General features: G+C 32.8%; 1 protein-coding gene across 3 annotated transcripts in view; it reads left to right on the plus strand.

Annotated features, from left to right (window-relative positions):
* LOC115885130 (band 7 protein AGAP004871) overlaps positions 1-16,809 on the plus strand; it is a 251,901-nt gene that overhangs the window by 131,467 nt on the left and 103,625 nt on the right. For all 3 annotated transcript variants that reach the window (XM_030903919.1, XM_030903921.1, XM_030903920.1), the window contains exon 3: positions 13,877-13,949. In XM_030903919.1, the coding sequence (XP_030759779.1) occupies positions 13,877-13,949 (73 nt within the window). The remainder of the gene's footprint in view (positions 1-13,876; positions 13,950-16,809) is intronic.

The following is a 16,809-nucleotide window of genomic DNA, read 5'->3' on the forward strand; positions in this document are numbered from 1 at the left end:
TCAGCGATGGCTATGAATTGAAGATCGCTGTCATTTTATATGTAAAATTATATGGGTAATTACAGCTGGACGCCGTATTTTTTCGATCATACGGTATGAACATGAACTTGCGCGGATCTTTCGTTTGAATCTTTGTTGCAATGTTGCAGAAAAAACGTTTTTATCGCCTTTCAAAAACAATATTTCTGTAGCAAAGTTTCATCAATCACGGCAAAACGTTTACTAATCAACATTACAAAGCAAGCTGGTTGGGGATTGTCTGCAATGTTGCAAATGTAATTGAGGTTTCTCACTTGGTGGGTTAATGCTACCTAAAATTAAAAATTTGAAGTTTGTAACACTTCTAGAAGTACCTTAGAATTTTGATGACGGTGAGTGAGTCGCTGCATGAAAGAAGTTTGACTAGAAAAAGTTCATATTCCTTGAATTATTGTTGGTACATTTATATATAAATAAAATCAGAAGAGACCGCTTCTATTAATTCTAGTTTTCTAGCTATTTTTCCACTGGAAAGTCAGTAACCTAGACAGACAACTTTTAATCCATAAGGATATTTCAAGATTTTTCATTTTTTTTTCTTTGTTTATAAGCTTAAAGTTACCTAAAATTCAAAATTTGAAGTTTGTAACTCTTCTAGAGGCACCTTAGAATTTGGATGTGCAGTGTTCATAGAAATTGAAGCAATTTGACAAGCGATAATTCATAAACTATGAGGTATGATTACTAGATATTTTGGTAACCTAGCCAACTATAGTTTTTTTTTATTTATTTATAACTGACCTCAAAACAGTAACAATACTGGCACCGAGGCCTATTAAATATAACAATTTGATAATAATATCGAGAGTTCTACACATTATGTATATACACACAGCATTAGCACACTATACCAACACTAAAACTAATTTTTGTCTCTGAAAAACATTTCCAAGCTACGACAAAACTTTGGCAGTCTCTCACTTACAATAGTTTTTGGCAATTTGTTGTAGGTTTGGATGCTTCTATACAGTGGGGAATCTTGACATTTCTTCGTTGCTCCATACTTGTTTCTAAATGCTTTCTTGGTACGGGTGTCATACTTATGTATGTCCTTGTTTTTGTTTAATTTTGTTTTAGTTTTTAAGAGCTTTTTTGTTACGCAATACATTAATTTGGATTGTTGAAAGATTTTATATAATGTTTCTGTAGGTGTGCGATAGTCCAGTAAAAAAAGCGATTTAATGGCTTTGTTTTGTGCCCTCTGTAATTTGGTTTTTAGATGTTCAGTGGTATTTCCCCAGCACGGTATTAAGTATCTAATATGAGGCTCAATCATACCACTATATAGAATATGTCTGGCGTTCATATTTAATTGATGAGCACATCTTTTAGTTGCGCCAACAAAAGGAGCAATTTTTTTAATAACATGCTCTACATGCTCGTTCCACGTTAATTTATTTGAGATTGTAAGTCCTAAGTATTTATATTGCACAACTTCCTTAAGCACTGCTTTGTTTAGTTTAATAGTCATTTTATATGGAGGCTTACCGTTTTGTTTAATTACCATATATACAGTTTTTTCGGTATTTACAGTTAGTTTATTGTAGCACAGCCATTCATAATATTTATTTAGATCACAGTTTATTTGTTTTTCTAAAGTTTCTTTACTTTTTTCAGCACTAACTATCACTGTATCATCTGCAAACATGTAATATTCTGATTCAAGTCCAGCATATTTTAAACTATGTACATACAATAAATATTGTAGGGGACCCAGGACAGATCCTTGAGCAACCCCAATCTTTGCATATTGTTTTTCACTATACTGATTGTTAACTGCTGTATAATTTATTCTGTTTTCTGAGTATGATTTGAGTAGGTCATGACATACACCTCGGAAACCCATCTTGTACAAATTATTTAACATTAGATCGATGTCCACTGTATCAAATGCTTTTCTGAGATCAATAAATATTGTAGCCACATATTTGTTTTGATGTAGCTCTTCAGTGATGTGTTCCAGAAGTTCAACTACTGTGCCAAGAGTATTACTTTTTTTTGAAAGCCATATTGACTCATGTCAATTCCAAAAGTTTCTTCTTCGATAAATTTTATTAGCCGTTTCTTTATTACTTTCTCTACAACTTTTGAGAATGTACTAAGTAGCGTAATAGGTCTATAATTTCCTACTTCTGTTTGCTTTCCACTTTTGTGTATGGGTACTATTTTTCCTATTTTTATTTCTGGTGGGTAGTTTCCACTTACCAGTACTTCATTTACCTGTTGTAATAAAATGTCTCCAATGATGTTGTAACTGCTTGTTAGTTGTCCTTTTTGGTGATGTTATCATATCCTGGGGCACTATTATTCTTTATGTTAAATAGTATTTATTTAAGTTCTGATTTATCTGTTGGATTAAGAAAGATTGTTTCATTTACCTCTCCTTCCACAGTTTTTTTTCTCTGGCTTACATCTATCAAAGCTGCTAGGTCTTTTCCGACATTTGCAAAATGGTTGTTAAATTCATTTGCTTTATGTTTATCATTTGTTAGAGTTTGTCCCGTCTTGCTGTTTATGTTATTTATTACTTGTTTGTTTTTAGGTTTTTTTCCATACATGTCATTCATTAGGCACCACGTTTTCCTACTGTTCCCCTTTACTTCCGCAAACTTTCTTTCTGCATATGTTTTCTGCAAATGTTTTCTTAGATTGTTTACTTCGTTTATTAATTGTTTATATCCTGCTTCTACATATTCATTTCCAACCCTCTTCCATCTAAGGTATAATCTGTCTCGTTCTTTGATTTTTTTCATGTGTTCGGTTGTTACCCAGTAGTTGTTTTCTTTGACTTTTATTTTACGTTCTTTGGTGCATTGCTTCTTTGTGGTAATTAAGATTCCAGTTATATAGTATGTCTTCATGTGTAGTGAAAATTAATGTTCATGCTTTATCCACAACGAAGTTACAGGGTGGTCAAAAGTGCCGCTAATGCCTTCGAGAAAAGGATGGTACGGCTGTGCTCGATTTGGCGGGGGCACTAGGTACCGTGAACCGTGACCCCAGTTAAACAAGTAATGTAATAAAAAGTTATGAGAAATAATGCTAAACTATATTTGATATTAATTAAACTTTGAGTTACGTAATCAAGGGCGCGATTTTTAAATTTATTGTGGCCAACCATGGACATATTCGGCGGCGAGAACGTCGCCCATCAAACTGGAATTTATATTTCGCGCTGAAGATTCAGGTGCTGTAAAAATGTCAAGTTGCCACATTTATTTATTTATTTCCTGACATTTCCTGGTTTAAATAAATAGTTTTGTGATATTTTAAGCTTAAAAATATTTACTAGCAGACATTGTTCTTTCTAGAACTTCTTTTAGTGCGAACTGTACAACATAGCTTAATAGCCGTAAAAATCACATTGCAACTTTATTAGAATATTTGAACGGAAAACGTAAATGGTCCTAAAAGTAATGGCCCTTTATGTCCCTTAAGTGCTGTTAAGAAGGTAAGTTTTATTGATGTAAATGATAACTGTTTATATATTTATAATCATTTTTTTTCTAAAATATGTGGATTAAGAGAAAATATGTGGGCAACGCTGTGCCGGTCAAGCTTAATCACGTGACTAAAAGTTTATTTGATATGGACTACAGTAGCTTTAACACAATTCTATTATTCTGTATAATATCTCTTATAGGATTATATCAAGTGTAATGATTAAAAAAATCTTTAAAAAACAATAGTGTAGATATTCTGGAAAATTTCATGCATTAATTACTACATTTTATACGTATATCTGGAGACATAAAACAAAAATTCCACTGACTAGAATATTAGGTACGTGATATGGCGTGTATTTGGGAATGGGAATGGCATTGCTGAAAGTATTATGGTCTTTATTACCTGACTAGGCTATACGACCCGCATTTCCGCTAATGTCTCATCTTTAGGGACGAATATTCAGTTTTACGACATGGCATAGAAATTCACACCTAAGTCGTTAGAAAAATAATTAGTTGCTTGGAAATATATTCTTGTTTCTTGAGTCAAAAACTAGTAAATTGTTTAGTTGCTTTGAATTTTGACGCAGAATAACATAATAAGTACAAAAAAATGGACGTCCTGTTTAAAATAGTCGAATTTTTTATAATTTTTTGAAATAAATGCATCCAAGTCGAAATATATTTAATTATCTCGTGGTTTGCAAATGTTTTTTTACCAAAACTCCTACAAAAAAAAACTACACCAAAAATAATGAAAAATATGTATATTCAAGTCTTATACACCCTCTATACTATGCGGAAAACAGTCCGAAGCGGGTCAAAGTCGTGTTTCCTCGTCTAACTTTGTCTCGTCTCGGCTTATCTCATATTTTCACTACCTATTTCCATTTCTTAAAAACGCCTCGAAACTACTCGTAAAATTGCGAAAAAGGGCGAGGGAGGATTTTGTTTAGGCAACTTTCGGTTGTCACCCGTTGTCTCATTCGATTTCGTTTTGTCTCGAGCTACATCCACGACGTGTCTGGTTCCATACCCGAGACACAGGACCTTTTTTCATAAATCTCAGTGAAATAAGTAAATCTAGACGTTTCTGAAATATCTGTTGTTACGATGGTATTTCGTTAATTAGATCTCGTTTTATGTTGATACATATTCCACAAAATTAATATTTGAACAAGCGTTTATAATACGTATAGTACAATTCTTTTAAAAGTTCCTCAATATGGCCGACCTAGTTACGAAAATTGGTAATTTTTTAATGAAAAATAAGTTGGCGTTAGCGAATTCAGAAATTGATTTACTCTTTGGTTAACAATGACATTTTTCAGGATTGTCAAGTTGACGTTAAAGTTAGGTTATTAGGTGGTTGTCATAAATCATAAATAAAAACATAGATTATTGAAATTATTTAATAAAAATAAAGGTATTTTACCGCGTTTCCGAAGAGATTTTACTTAAAGGTATTTTATAAAGTTTCTCAGTCAGAATATTTACTCCCCTGTTTCTTATATTTCAGTTAAAGGGATGTCAGAACTATAGAAAGTGAATTTTTGTTTTCATGTTTTGACGATATCTGAGAGTTCCTAGAATTATCAAGATTATTGAATAAAAATAGTTGTTTAATAAGTGAAATTAATAGGAGACTTGGAAATAGCATGATTTCATGTTATAGTTGATAGATCACTCCATTTCTCTTAATTTGTTTTTATTTCAGTACAGTTAATCACAAATTGAATTGATGTGTGCAAAAACAGCTATATATTTTCAAACATCTTATTTAAATAGTTCTTTTATATACTGTTAAACTGTATCAACTACAAAGTCTTTAGCAAAAAGTTATAAGGTAATAAATTTTGTAGATATAATTTATGAAAATTTATATATAAAGATTAGAACACAATCGTCTGAGGGAAAAAGAAATACTCAAAAACTCATTAAATATACTTTATATATTATAACCATAACTTAATACTATAATTAAAAATAACAACATACAAAAACAGTCATCCATGCAAACTGTAATAATCAGAACATTATCCACACCTTTATTAAATTTGTGTTCACACTCCTGTCAGGAAAGCCAGAAATGTTTGTTTACATTAACTTGTTTTAAATTGCCAGAAACACATCAGAATATGTCACAACCACAACTATAGGTTTGGTAATCTACTAATCAGTACTAACTTTTATACCTAGTGATGTATCAACTAACAAGTATAGGATAAAAAAGAATTATTAATATAGAGTGTACGATACGATGTCCTGCTTATTTATGAAATGACTTTCCTTTCAAATTTGAGGAATACCAGTAAAATAAAACATAATTTTTGGTTTGGTTTGGTGTTTGATATTCTAACTACATCTATTACAAACCTTAAGTGCTTGTAGTGAGTAACTGTATTTTTTATTATTGTTTGTGTATCCTGTAAAGTAAAAAAAATATATATTTCAAGAAATATAAAAACAATGCAAGAGATATCAAACAGATCCATAAAAACTACTTACAATTATACATATTATATATTTCAAGTGTTATTTGATCTTTGGTCCCATTACCAACATTACCTTATTTAGGTCTTCTCTACTAACTCAACTTTTAAACCTGTTTTAAACCTTCTTTATATTTTAAAAATAATTTACAACAATCTGTAATGCCCGTGCTGTTTCCTGAAATTAATATAAGTTTTAATCTATTTATTATCATATACATATTACAAACCTGAAAATTACTGATACGAGGAAACTTCTCAAAATAATTAGAGACCTTTTAACAAACATCTGGACTAGTTTATTTTCACGAATTTCTGGACAAGTCACTGTTTTCTAATACGTTTTTAAGCGTTTTACACATTTTTTGAATATCTTCCAGCCTATTCCTCAGTTCCTGATCGGTGAAAAGATTATTTATAAGTATATAATTAGTACTGCAGGCTGCAGGTTAAATAAAAGAACAAAATCAAGTAGAATTTGTGAATAAAAACTCAAAAAATAATGAAAATATTTAGAAAAAGGAACCCTAAACGTCATTCAGCCAAGTGTCAGAGTTCAATTAGATTTACCACAGATTATCAATTTGAACGATTTGATTTGGAATTGAACTACAGTCGATTCCAGTCTAGAGATTTTCGTTTTTTAAGCCTCCCATACTGAAGTCCGCCATATTGGGAAGTTTTACGTGAAAATAAGTTATATAGTAGATATATAAGAACAAAACTTTTTAACTTAATTTGCAGGAATATAATTACAATATTTGTATTATTTAATTTTATTATAATGAATTAATATATAAAATTGTATATGTTATGTTTGTTTGTGGTCTTAATTGAATAATATATCGGTAGTATTACTTAATGAGCAATTCTGATAACATCATCAGTATGTCGAGTTAATTGGCAAAATTACTGATTGACTCGGTGTCAACAAAAGTTATGGTCCACGGACGTTTTTTAAAACAAAATACTCTTATTGTTTTTAAGAAAAAACTGTAACATTTTTTTATGTAAATCCATTCAAAAATAAGAAATAATTAGACGATTTTCTAAATAGTTTAACACCGTAGATTATAAGCCGATAAAAGGCAGACAGCCGGAACAGTTAGTCAATGTTGCCCTACAGTTTTACGATTTTAAGTTTTGGAAATATATTTTTTTACTATATTGGAATTAATAATATTAGATAATGGTTAGATCTAAATAATCTCGTGTAACTTTAGATGAATAGCCACTTTAATCTACCATCGGTAACTGTTTTCCAAATGCACTGCTTTTGATTTTCCATATCAGGCAACATTTCCAATATAATGGTATTACATTACACTCTATTAGAAACTAATAATATTTATTTATACCCCATGTTTACTTATTTTTCTGAAGTGGTATGAAGAATATAGACGCGTGTTATAAAAGTTATGTTGAAACTGATCGAAACGTTTCTCGAAACAATTCCAATATCAATAAAAAACAAGCAACCAATCATGGCTTGTCTCGGTCGATTTCGATCTGTTTCAGAGTTTGCGGCCGAGACAAGCCAAGTAAACATAAGAAAAGCATTGAGTTTACTTCTGAAAGTATTTCGAGAAATGCTTCGCAAAATTTTTATTAGGTGTTATAATTAATCAATAAAACAATAATTATTGGGCGCTAGGACATTCCCTCAGAAATAATAGATCTCTTTACCCCAACTTAAATTCATTTATAATTAAAAAAATATTAGACAAGGACAGTAATTGATGGATGAAGTTAGGCTTTTAAAATGAATTAATAATTAAGAATAATAAGTAATCAAAATTTAAGTGCATGACATAAAAAAATAGTATCACTTGTTCTGTTGATTAAAAATCATTGACATATTAATATTAAATTACGCAAAATAAAAAGTTAAATAAGTACCTCAAATTAACGCAGTTCATGAACCTTGTTGTATGCGCACATAATTCCGTAAATCAATCTAAAGTTAATTAAATAAATATGTCACAAGTGACACCATCACAAAATACTTGATAAGATATTAATATATATATAAAAAAGTCGTATAATTAAAAATTAAGAAAAATATATTTTAATAATGAAATTCAAAAATATCTAATAATTACATAATTAATTATGCAATTAATCAACGGTAAGTAAATAGATTTAAAGTAAGTTAATAAAAATATAATATATGAAATCTGACCTGATTATCGGGTGAAATTCTAGGCTTTGGCTCGTCCTTCTGCATGGTGTGTGGACGTTAGGTGTGGGAGCTCATCCCCAATCTACCACAGCTTCGAACAGCCCCTTACAATACGACCAGCCATGTGGAAATCAAACATGGATCATAGATATAGGCTCTTGTAACTCAAACCACCAATCACGACATATAACTCGCCATGTAACTGGACGGTAAAACCCTCACGATGCTGAGGTTTACTCAAAAATTAAATTCATGACAGGACAACCAAAATCACGTTTAGAAAATCACCAAAATACCCATGAAAACCAAAAATTGATTCCTTCCCCAAATGCCAGGAACCATTAGGACTACATTCCAAAGGTTAATAGAATTAAAAAGTTGAAACTTTTTCGGATGACTTCAGATAAGTTGGTCGATGTCTAAGCCACGAAATCTGAATCAAAAATGGTGACTTCCGATAGTCAAAAAGATGCTCTAGTTCTGCGCCGACAAGGGCAAGTAGATCAACAGAGTAGCCGAAATTAGTCAGAACTAATTCGGTAGGCTGTATGTTGGGTTGCCAATGGTATCGTTTTATTAAAACGTTACAATGTTTCTTATACATATCCTAAATATTATAGTGTTATTATATAGTAGTGTTAAAATATACTACACTATAAATAATAATTTTAACACTATATATATAGTGTTAAAAAATCACGAAATTGTCGTATTCCAAAAATTTTTATATTTTTTTGTACTAAACCAATACATATAAAAAGTAGTAGGTATTATTATTGGAAACAATTTTGAAAGGGATAAATTCCAGTTCTTTTAGTACAACTATATACGAAGGCTAAAACAAACAGACCTGAAGAAAAAATAAATCAAATGTCAAATAGAACTGTTTTTCGAACGCAAAGTAAATGTTTCCTATCCCAAAACCGGTGACATGGGTCGCTTATTGTAACTCAAATAACAGGCCAATTTGTGTTATTGAAAATATATATTTCATTCTTTCTCTTTTTTAATGGCCGACTGACTAACTCAAACAGAAGAATAAAAAATGAGTGGAGGAAATGAAAAAGAAGCCCGAAATAATGTTTCCTGCTGTTTCCTTTATTTTGACAAAATTAAGACACGCTTGAGAAAAGGCAAGATAGAAAAACAATATCCTGTAACAGTTGACGTGGTAGCTTTTATTAAATTGTCTTGTCTTGTGTGAAATATGGGTTTTTAGTTATTTGTGTTTTTTCCGATTGATGATAAACAACGTACTGGAACGCAGTGGCGGCACGTGAGTTCTGAAGGAGAGTGGGTAAGCCTCCACATATAGAACTCCAATGCAAGGACATCGAATTGGCGACTCATCAACTGGAGGGAGGAGGGTCATGGTCAGATCCTTACTATAGGATTTGACCTTAAATCCAAGCGGGCAATAGAGAAAGAGAGATATATCTTCTATTATAGATTCGGGACAACACCAGTATCAGGTCTAAGGAGAGAACAAGTTAAAGAGGTGGAGAAAATGTAGAGAGATCCTCCAGCCTTCAGCTCACGGTACCTCAGCCGAAGACAAGCTCCTCGACCGTGAAGAGCACGAGGGACCAAACTCCAACTGTGGAAGGATGTATATTCTCGCAGGAAAAACATCTGTTGTCAGGGGAGGATGGAAAATACCCTGTGTCCCCTACATATCTCATCATTCATTCGGCATTCTTTAGTGAACAGTGGATGAAACAAAAATTAAAGGCAATATATATTTATTAGTTTGAATGATTCTTTCAAGATGATCATCAAAATTCACAAATGTAACAAAGCACTTAGCCGATTAGTCGCTAAAAAAGAAAGTATAGTGACATTGAGATTTAAACTTAAACTATTTCAATTAACGGCAAAGACAAACACTTCACATTGACAATTTATATTAATAGCTCTCATCATTCCTGTGCCATCAAATTGAAGTATTTACCCAGGAATAATTAATAATTTATAATTAGTAAAGGTACAGATTGAGTTATATGTATAATACAGCTTGTAACTAATTGAAGCCACACATTTCAATAATGCTTGTTTAATAGTTAGTTAATAGAGACGGTCTGATCAATAATACAGCTAATAGTTTCAGTATTTACTAACTTGTCAATTCTGTAAAAACTTGAAACTAGTTCCAGTGGTAATGCTTATTCTTAAGAATGAAATAATTTAAATTTGATCATTCTTTCATTATTTCTATTTATTCCGCAAAAACGATTCGTCATGGACTAGAAATTTATACACAAAAACCTTGAAATTTCTTATCTTGAGTTAGGGACCTATCGATTCGTCATCATGATCATCATTTTCAGCTTATTCAACCATTTCCAATTAAAGGGAGAATTAAAGTGTAGCCTCCCTGTGTAGCTGGGCCCATTGTTGTCTATTGTTTACTATGAGGGCCTAAGGTATGCTTTCTAATTTCCTAATATTGTCCTATCTCAGGTTTGGTATTCCTCTATAGGTCTCTTAATTCCTCGTAGGTACCATGCTGTAATTTTTGTGGTTCGTTCTTATTTTCAGGTGTCCTGCCCATTGCTATTTGAAGGATTTCACTCTGTGGATGATCATCTATTACCTGGGTCTTTTGTCGTATCCCCCACTCTATTCTTGAACGGTCTCTCTTGGGTATTCCCATCATATTTCGTTCCATTGGACGTTGTGCGACCTGCAGTTCTATACTATGATGGTCGAATGTTTTCTTCTTTAGATAGAGTGACATTCTAGATTTTAATATAATTGAGTTTCTTCCATAGGTGCTCTCTCCATGCTAACTTAATTCCTCTGTTCATTTCTGGTAGTAGGGATCCCGAGTTGTGTATTAGTTGTCCCACCTATCGATTACTTTTCAAATAAAACTTTCAATCGCTATATGCTGAATATGCATAACATGTCAATTTCACGCATGTTGTCATTTTTCGTAAGATTTATTTTACTACTTCGCCTGATCGTTGCTTTCACTGCTCTGCCACGCCCTTTTCTAATTTGAAGTCCAATAAAACACAAAGTTTACTTAATCGGTAATGAGTTGCATAGAGGCCACTAGCTTTTTAATTTTAACAGCCGGGTGGTCGAGGTTCAAAGATATTAATAAAAGGGCGCCACGAGATTATACTCTATGAACTCGGCATAAATGGTGTTACTATTAAGTAGACTTCAACACTAACCTCGAACTGTTGAGTGTAACTACCATGAACTTCAAATATGCTATATCTCGTTAAACTTAAGTGACTCTAACTTAACTACGAGACTAGACTGCAAACAATACTACTAAAAATGTTTAAACAATTTATTAAAATATTGAAAGTTAATATTTAAAGAAATGGAAATGAATAAACGTTGAAAAGTAGAATAAAATTTAAACCAAGAAAACTAACTAAAAGTATGACGTCATAATCCCCCTTACTTAAACTAAGTACAATATCCTGGGTGAATTACAAATATCAAACTAAATCTAAACTAAAATTGTACAGTCTTACTATGTTCGATTGTACTTGAAAACTTCCTCCGGCTGAGCTACGGTGTATAGCTACAGAGTGGCTACGGCGGTGCACAGCAGCTCGATGAATGTCACTGGGGTCCACGGATGTCAGCAGGAGTACAGATGAAAGGTAGGTGTAGGACTTCAAAAGGTGAACATAAAAAACGCTAAATAATATTGGTTGTCTTAGAAAAGAGCCTCAATTATAGAACAAGGACTAGCACAACGTGTAGGAGTTAATAAAGGTAATAAAGAAGGACTAATTAAATCTGAACTTTACCTCAACGAGGGTTTATGATGTCCAACGGGTACCTCTACACGGACAACAGGATGGAATTCTGGACTGTTCTATGCACTACGGTCTGGATCGGTCTTCTTGCTCTTGGAACTATTCGGGGACTTCTTGGGCACGTGGAATCGGAATATCGGTCGGAAAATTTGACTATTTTAATACCATTGCGGAAATTGGTCGGCTGTCCATACAAATCAACAAAATCCAACCAAGTCTCTGACCAAATGTGTTTCGGAAGCCTTAATCCTTCTCTAGGAAGACCTGCTATTCACCAACAGGGAATGCTTCACGAAACGGCAGCCAGTTCTTCACGACGATATTCTGACGGTGGATACACAAGAAGTGATGCAAGGATTCGATTTCCTTCACAAAATCAGATTTCAACCGGAAATCTCCCTCCAGGATATAGATAGAGAACTATATATCTTGACTCGTCCAACTCACAAAAAGGCATAAATAAAAAATGATGTTTTAGAATATTTTCTCCTCAGCCATATTCCATATCCGGTAAATGAACGAACTAAACTCAGAAATTCTACAATTAAAAGAACGAATTGCACACTGCGATCCACATTAAAAATAACCAATTTAACTACGAAATTTTATCTAATAATTATAAAATTTCAATAACCAAAACAAAGGATAAATAAATCCAAAAACATCTGATTTGATCTGACAGTGACAAGTGATGACCAAAGATAAAGAGAGGTCGACAAAAATTCTAATGCTGTGCGGCCGTTTCCAGTGACAATATTGTTAAGCTTATGGAATGTAGAGATAGTTGAGCTGTAGCTTGTATAATATCGCGGTGTATATTCGATTGCATAATGATAAAATACTAAATAAAATAATATTTAACAATAAAATTATAGTAAACATGATGCGAAAATAATAGTTATTTGCGATAATTTATGAGCTAGCACACAGAGGTCGTTGCGAGGAAATTTGACTGTTACAATTCATCAGAATATTCTTCTCTCTAATTGGTCAAACCTTTGCCGTCCGCACTCTTCATTCCCATACATCAAAGATATTGGGTTGATATTAAATGAAATAATCATATCAAATATTACGAGAGCAAAGGTTTTATGTTCATCGGTATTTTTTTAGGGATTGAAAGTAAAGCTTTCAAAGCTACAGAAATGTACAGTATCAGGGATTATCTGTGGATTTTTTGGGGAGGATTTGTCTGTTATTTTTCTGCACATGTAGCAGATTTAAGCAGATTATTCCATTCGGACAGATTTAAACCAGAGAGGAATTTTAATTCGCAGCAGCTAAATATTTGATTTGAACATTGGTGTACTTAAAAATCAATGCCTTTTTTAAGCACGTAGGTTAAATGTTAGATTTAACTCGCTTTTAAATAATATACTTTTTTTAGATAGTATTTACTTTAGAAAGAACGGTGGCTATTTGTCAGTAAGTATTGTTGAAACTAACATTTATATTTACCATTATATTAACAACTAAATAAAGAAGTAGTTCACCGAAGTTATGCGACATTAGGTGATCGGAATATCGAGACAAATGAACGTATCAAAGTCGTGCTGTCGTCGTTTCAAAGCATGAGTGATCAGGATATTGAGACGCATTGCTGATTCACCCCTGTTAGAGACGGATATCTTATATGAGTCAATTGAGACACCCGCTAAGTTGGTTTAGGCCATTCGGCCGAGGATTGCGGTTGCATTATGACAGCAAAAAGAACGTTAATAGTTTTTTATAACGCTTAGTCATAAAGTTATATGATCTCACTGTATTATGTTTCTATACTTGTCAACCAACTTCAATTCTACCAAATTAAAGTTTTAATTATAAATTCCACATGTCTGTTAATTTCCTTGAAATTAATTCATTGCAATAAATGAGTTTCAGTATGATATTCTGCATTAAATTTTGGTTTTAACGAATGCATTATTGTTTCAGGTCGTACAAGAGTATGAAAGAGCTGTCATCTTTCGCTTGGGTCGGCTATTGTCAGGAGGCGCCAAGGGTCCCGGTAAGTACAACTACAACATTTAAAATTGCATTATAATAATAGTTATTAGATCTTATGAAATAAAATATCAGCATTTTTCGAAGTTCTTGAGTGTTTATACATTTATGCTAGTTTATATAAAATGTATATATTGAAATAACATTTCAAATATATCATGTTTCGAATATACGGAGCGTCTGTCTTAAATAGGTGTAAATATTTTTAGAAATACATTTTCTCTTTGTCGTTTTTCTAAGTCCAAAATAGCCGAATTATTTTACATTTAGAATAATAAAATATGTAAATTTTGAAAACATTTGCTGCTTTCTGTTTTTCCTTCATCTAAATTTAATGTTGGTACTGCCTAATGTTGCCATGTTATCAAGATATGTTTTTAACCAACAAAAAAAAATCCAAAAATCATTTTTTTTACAAAAAAAAATAAATACTCATAGACCGTGTTGACCCTCCTAAAATATTGCACTTATTTAACCTGTACATTGAATAATATATTATAAAGTAATAATCCTTTGTTGTTTAATATTTCTAGTTTTTAATAATATCATTATCACAATCATTTTAAAAAGTTTCGTTTAAAAAACAACTACCGGAATTGTGAAAATTTCAAAATTGTACAAAAGTGTAGCACAAATTAGTGATGTGTCGGTATTTGAGTAACGCGATTTTGGAGCGGTATTTTTTGTAACGTCGTGTCGCGCTCCACAACGAATCAGGAACCTGTTACTGAAGAACGACGATCATAATGACGACAAAATTATAAATTATTTATAATTTGCAAATAAATTATTTATAATCGCTCTTGAAGTTAGCTCGAACCGTAGTAACGGCATAGCGACGTGTTTAGCTCCAGACGTCGCGATTTCGTCGGTCGCCAACAGTAGTATCTGGAACTGGTATGTCCGTAGCGCCGCGCGATCTCGATCGGGACCTGTTCGCTCCAGCTGTCGCGCTCCTAGAGTTGTAGTTCCCTGTCGCGAACAGAAGTAACTGCTGTAACTGGGCATCGACGCTCGACCCCGGCGTCGACCTACTTCGCTCCAGCCATCGCGCTCCTAGAGTTTTAGTTCCCTGTCGCGAACAGAAGTAACTGCTGTAACTGATTATCGACGCTCGACCTCGGAGGCGACGTAACTTCGCTCCAGCCGTCGCGCTCCTAGAGCCGTAGCTCCGTCTGTCGCGAACAGAAGTAACTGGTCCCTGCTGTAACTGGCTATCGACACTCGACCTCGGCGGCTACGTACATCGTTCCAGCAGTCACTGGAGCGCTTTAAGGGTTTCGGTTTTGCCTGTCGCGATTTGGTTGATTACTATTGGCGTTGGTGTTCCCGTAACTACGTTACTTTCGAAATAGCGATTTTTTGTATGTACTAGGCATGGCATAAAATAGTGTTGTGTGAAAGATGAAACGCAAAAGCAAATAAAATAAAATAAAAATATTTTATTTGCTTTTATACATTTATATAAGTTTTATTGTTTATATCTATTTTTAAAGTTAGGTTAGACCAATAAACAATTTTTTTTGACAGTGGTTTGACTTTGCTCTTTGATTTAACATTAAATATATTATATTGCAACACATAAATGTGAGCCGTTCATTTTATTTAAACGAAAATTGACAAAGATAAAAAATAACAAGGAATGTCATCGTTTTTCTAAAAATGAGATAGATTAGCTATACACAATTATAAACTCGATATTTGGAAAATGAGTGGCGGATAAAAGTTACATTAATCTACAAATATAGATAAGTTAGATATATTTTTACGAGGACCGCAACACTTTGGAAGTCGGAACCTCGGTTACAAAATCGCGGTATTTTGTCGCGGTATTTTTCTGGAACGTGTCGTTACTGTAGCGCGACTCATGTGGAACCGGTATTCCCATCACTAGTACAAATATAATAATATAATTTCACAGGAGTTTTGATTTAAACAAGATGTGAATCAAGAACAGCAATTTACTGTTCAGTAAAAATTTGTGATAAATTATTGTAATTATAGCAACAATTATTGCCCTTCTTATATTTCCATCTTCAAAAACCGAATTAACTCCTTAGTGAACACCTCATTAGATTGAAGCTAAGAAACGGAATCGGAGATGGAGAACTAACCTCTGTAAAACCATCTGAGATACTGGCTTTTGTCAAAGCTCTTAGACTGTATGATGAGTTATAACTCAAGAAAGGGAGACACAACAGATTTATAAGGCCGCAGTGATTAACTATTGCCTTCGTATGCAATCCATATCTATATCCTATACAGAAATATATAATTTTCAATTTCTGTATTATTCGACGAAAAATATCACACGTATTTTCTAATATGCTTGAAAGAATTACAGCTTCCATTGACAGTAAATAATCTATTACTCGATATCAATACGTACGATTCTCGGTTCAAAATTCTTTAGAGGAAAAATATCGTTCCAATGCCAGGGAAGAAATTAATTTAAAGCCTCTCGAAGGAAAATGGGAAGGAACGTTCCTTTGGTATCTGTAAAATCTAATAAACAGCCACGGCGGATAATGAAAAGGCATTCCTGTGAGGAAATCGTGATAAGGGAGATTTAAGGTTAGTACGGGAACGAAGAAATATGGAATTAATTCCAGGGGGGAGAAGAGTGTGTTCATTTTAAAACGTTAAGTACTCTTTCAAATTTACGTCTCATTAATATTTAGGAGTTGATCCCCATCCGGTACTCAGACGTGCTTTATTTATTTAAATAACTATTCATCATTATCCGACATACGAATTAAGCTAAAGTTAAAAACAAAGGATGACGCACGCAAAGATCTGTTGGTTCAACTGTATTATTTATCCATCCAAGTACTAGCATATCATTAGCATAAAATTAAAGCATT

Source organism: Sitophilus oryzae, unplaced genomic scaffold (assembly GCF_002938485.1).
Source record: "Sitophilus oryzae breed Bouriz unplaced genomic scaffold, Soryzae_2.0 scaffold_374_pilon_pilon, whole genome shotgun sequence".
Taxonomy (NCBI): Eukaryota; Metazoa; Arthropoda; class Insecta; order Coleoptera; family Curculionidae; genus Sitophilus; species Sitophilus oryzae.